The sequence below is a fragment of the Xenopus laevis genome, chromosome 3L, assembly GCF_017654675.1.
Source record: "Xenopus laevis strain J_2021 chromosome 3L, Xenopus_laevis_v10.1, whole genome shotgun sequence".
NCBI lineage: Eukaryota > Metazoa > Chordata > Amphibia > Anura > Pipidae > Xenopus > Xenopus laevis.
Window position 1 is genome coordinate 16,318,760 of NC_054375.1, and position 3,120 is coordinate 16,321,879.

General features: G+C 38.7%; 1 protein-coding gene across 1 annotated transcript; it reads right to left on the bottom strand.

The window, feature by feature from the left end:
* Positions 1–219: 219 nt before the first annotated feature.
* Positions 220–2,451, bottom strand: LOC108710183 (N-lysine methyltransferase KMT5A-B-like). Its single transcript, XM_041585999.1, has 3 exons — positions 1,792–2,451; positions 992–1,194; positions 220–903 (listed from the first exon to the last, which is right to left on the bottom strand). The coding sequence occupies exons 2-3, from the start codon at positions 1,005–1,007 to the stop codon at positions 287–289; spliced, it is 633 nt and encodes a 210-aa protein (XP_041441933.1). The 5' UTR covers positions 1,008–1,194; positions 1,792–2,451; the 3' UTR covers positions 220–286.
* Positions 2,452–3,120: the final 669 nt, after the last annotated feature.

Consider the following 3,120-nt stretch of genomic DNA (forward strand, 5'->3'; position numbering starts at 1 on the left):
TGACCCATAATCGACCCTACCAACTTCGTCTGGAGCCGTAGTTGGTAGGGGATCAGTAGCCTAATTCAGAATAACCAGGGCTCAGGGAGAGGAGCTCTGCCACGCACGTCTGATCACATCAAGCTTCAGACCATTTACATAAATATTTAATAGACACATATACCCATGCTCAAAAAAGTTGAAGATATAATCAAAATTTATTCCATGAAAATTAAACTGCAAACAAATAATTATTTTAGCAACAAATAAATAGTTCAGTTTTAAAATTTAACTGTAAAGATGAATGTTACTTAGGAATGGAACTGTTGTAAAGAGTGTTCAATCTGTTTAGATTCTTGAATGATGTGCCAAAAAGTGCAAAGTCCTGCATGCCAAAGTTCGTGCACATGTACGGTCTGTTGTCATTTGAGAAATATTTGACCGTGGGTCTGAGGTTTGGCCTTTTACAGGAATGGTTAATTTTCCTCCCATAAGTTGTCGGTAGGTCACTATGACAGGAGCAAGGGACATTCTGGGCATCGATACAGAGTATTTTATTCCCTCTGTCCAAGAAGAAAAATAAGTATCCCATTTCATTCTGCTCCACCGACCTCATCAGCCGTTCCCCTTCCTTTGCAGAAATGACCGGCCCATGGTAGTCACAAATGTAGTCACCTTTTTTAAAGTCCTGGAGAGTCACAACTTTTTCTCCTTTGACTGGGTCATCCACAACAGCCAATCCTGGCCACTGCTGAGTGTTGATAAGACGTTGTATTCTTCTGTCTGTGGCATCACTTTTCAGCTTTTCACTGGCCTCCCAGTGCAGCAGGATGTCCTCCACAGTTGGGGCTTGTTTAAGCCACCCTTGCCGATTCAGGTAGCTCTGGACTTGGCTGGGGGTTGGCTTTTCATGCTTGTAATGTGCTTAAATAAAATGAAAGAAAAAAGGTTAGTACCATTGCAGCAAAAAGACTCTTAGAAAATGACACAAAGACACTTGAATGAATCTTACCAATGATGACATCCATACGGATCTGTTTCTGCTGCCTCCTCCATCTGTTGTAGCAGTATCTCCCGTGTAATTCTGAAACTGCCTGGCATTGTTTCAGTGTTGGGCCATTGGTGTCAGGGCCCACTGGAAATTTGTCCTCTATGTTCTTGTATGATAATTCTTTTTCTGATGGGTTGTTTTGGTGTGTTGGATGTTCTCCCTCTCTGAAAAGCAAAATCAAGTTTACGTTATATAAGAATTATTATTATTATTATTAACATGTATTTCTATAGTGCCAACATATTTTGTAGCGCTGTAACGTAAATGTGATTATACAACTAAATCACATGAATTACATACATAGAACATATGGAGTAACATACATCACAATAAATATGGAGTTACATACATCACAATAAATAGTGGTACAGAAGGTGAGGAAGGCTCTGTGCAGAAAGAGCTTTCAATCTAAAGGGAAATGAATGATACACAAGGTGTGGGAGTGGGCAAGATCAGAGTTAAGTGGGTGAGAGATGTGGTACTGTATGTGGTATTGCATTGTGTAGTTAATAGTGAAGGTAGGCTTCTCTAAATATGTGCATTTTAAGAGATTTTTTGAAAGCAGAAAGGTTGGGAGAAATTTGGACAGACCGTGGGAGAGATTTCCAGAGGATGGGTGCAGCCCTTGGAAAGTCTTGAATGTGAGCATGTGTAGAGGTAATGAGAGAAAAGTTGAGTAATAAGAATAACAACTTAACAAGACATCAACAACTATAAAAGCTACTGCCAATGATGATGCGTACTCCATTAGCTAAACTAACCTTGAGTGTGAAGGTTCGGCCCATGTCCTCTGCAGCTCACTCACGCTTATGGCAGCACGTATATGCTTGTTGATGATGCTCTCATTCAGACTTGAATCTGCCTTCAGATATCTTTCAATGAGCTCCTGGTCTCTCAAGCTGCTGTCACAGATGAATTTTATAAAAATTTCCTGTGTTTCCTGTCCGCTGGCCAAACAAGCATCAAACCTACAGGGTAAAGAACATATTAGTTGTTACATTTGTATAACCATAATAATGTTATCAAATGATAATGGGCATTAAAGACTATATTGACAGTAAATAAAATAACTTACTTTTCTTGGAATCTGTGGACATCGGTTGTTGGGTTCTGGATTTTATGTCCTTTACTGGAGACAAAATAATATCCATTTACTACTTTCAAGCTCCTCTTGACAAACATTGGTCGGACTCTTCTAAAAAAGGTGTCAAACCACATCTCTTTAGCTTCTTGGAGGACAACGATGTACTGTCTTTCAGCCTTCACCTTTATAACAGCTGCTTCACTGCCTGAAGACTGATTCTGGTAGCGTGTCCTCTCCAGCCACTGTTTAACCCGTTGAAGAAACCCTTTCCCTGCCAGCCGTTTTGTCCTAGATGCGAACATCTACTGCCAAGCAGTTTTTAGATATTTTGCACTCTTTCACTTTAAGGGCCTTTCCTGGGGCGGTCTCTTAGTTTACCCAGCAAAACAATATATTGTTTTTTTCAGGACAACCTGAACTTTCAAAATATGCAAGAATTGTAATTCTACTTCTGTAAAAAAAAAAATATAGGCTTCCAATAAAATGAAAAAAATCATGTTTCACAAAGAACAATCACATATATCAGAAACATCATTTACTTTATGTATGAGAACACAGCCTATTTGGAAAGGTCTATGTCTCCTGAACGCGACAATACCAAATATATATAGTTTTATGGAGTTTTCTCACTTGTATAGATCAAAATCTACAAGCAGTACACTACCAAATTTCCAAAGCACCGGTCCCCAAACGGCATACTTCTGATTTCATGGCCAAACATTCCACTAACAGTAGGTTTACCCTAGAAAACTACCCATTATTAGAAAGAACAAATTCTGGTGAATCAAAAATGGGTAAATATATTGTTGTACTCCAAACTACCAAGTTGCAATTGTTTCCTAAAGTTATAATGTTTTATAGAAATTGGTGAATTGTTTTGAAAAATGACCTCAAAGCTTCCAATCTACAGAATCATATCTCCCACAAATCATTAGGTATCAATGTAAAACACCCCAAATATGAAAGCCTGGGGTCCTCTGAACAGTTTGATGCCTAATATGTATAT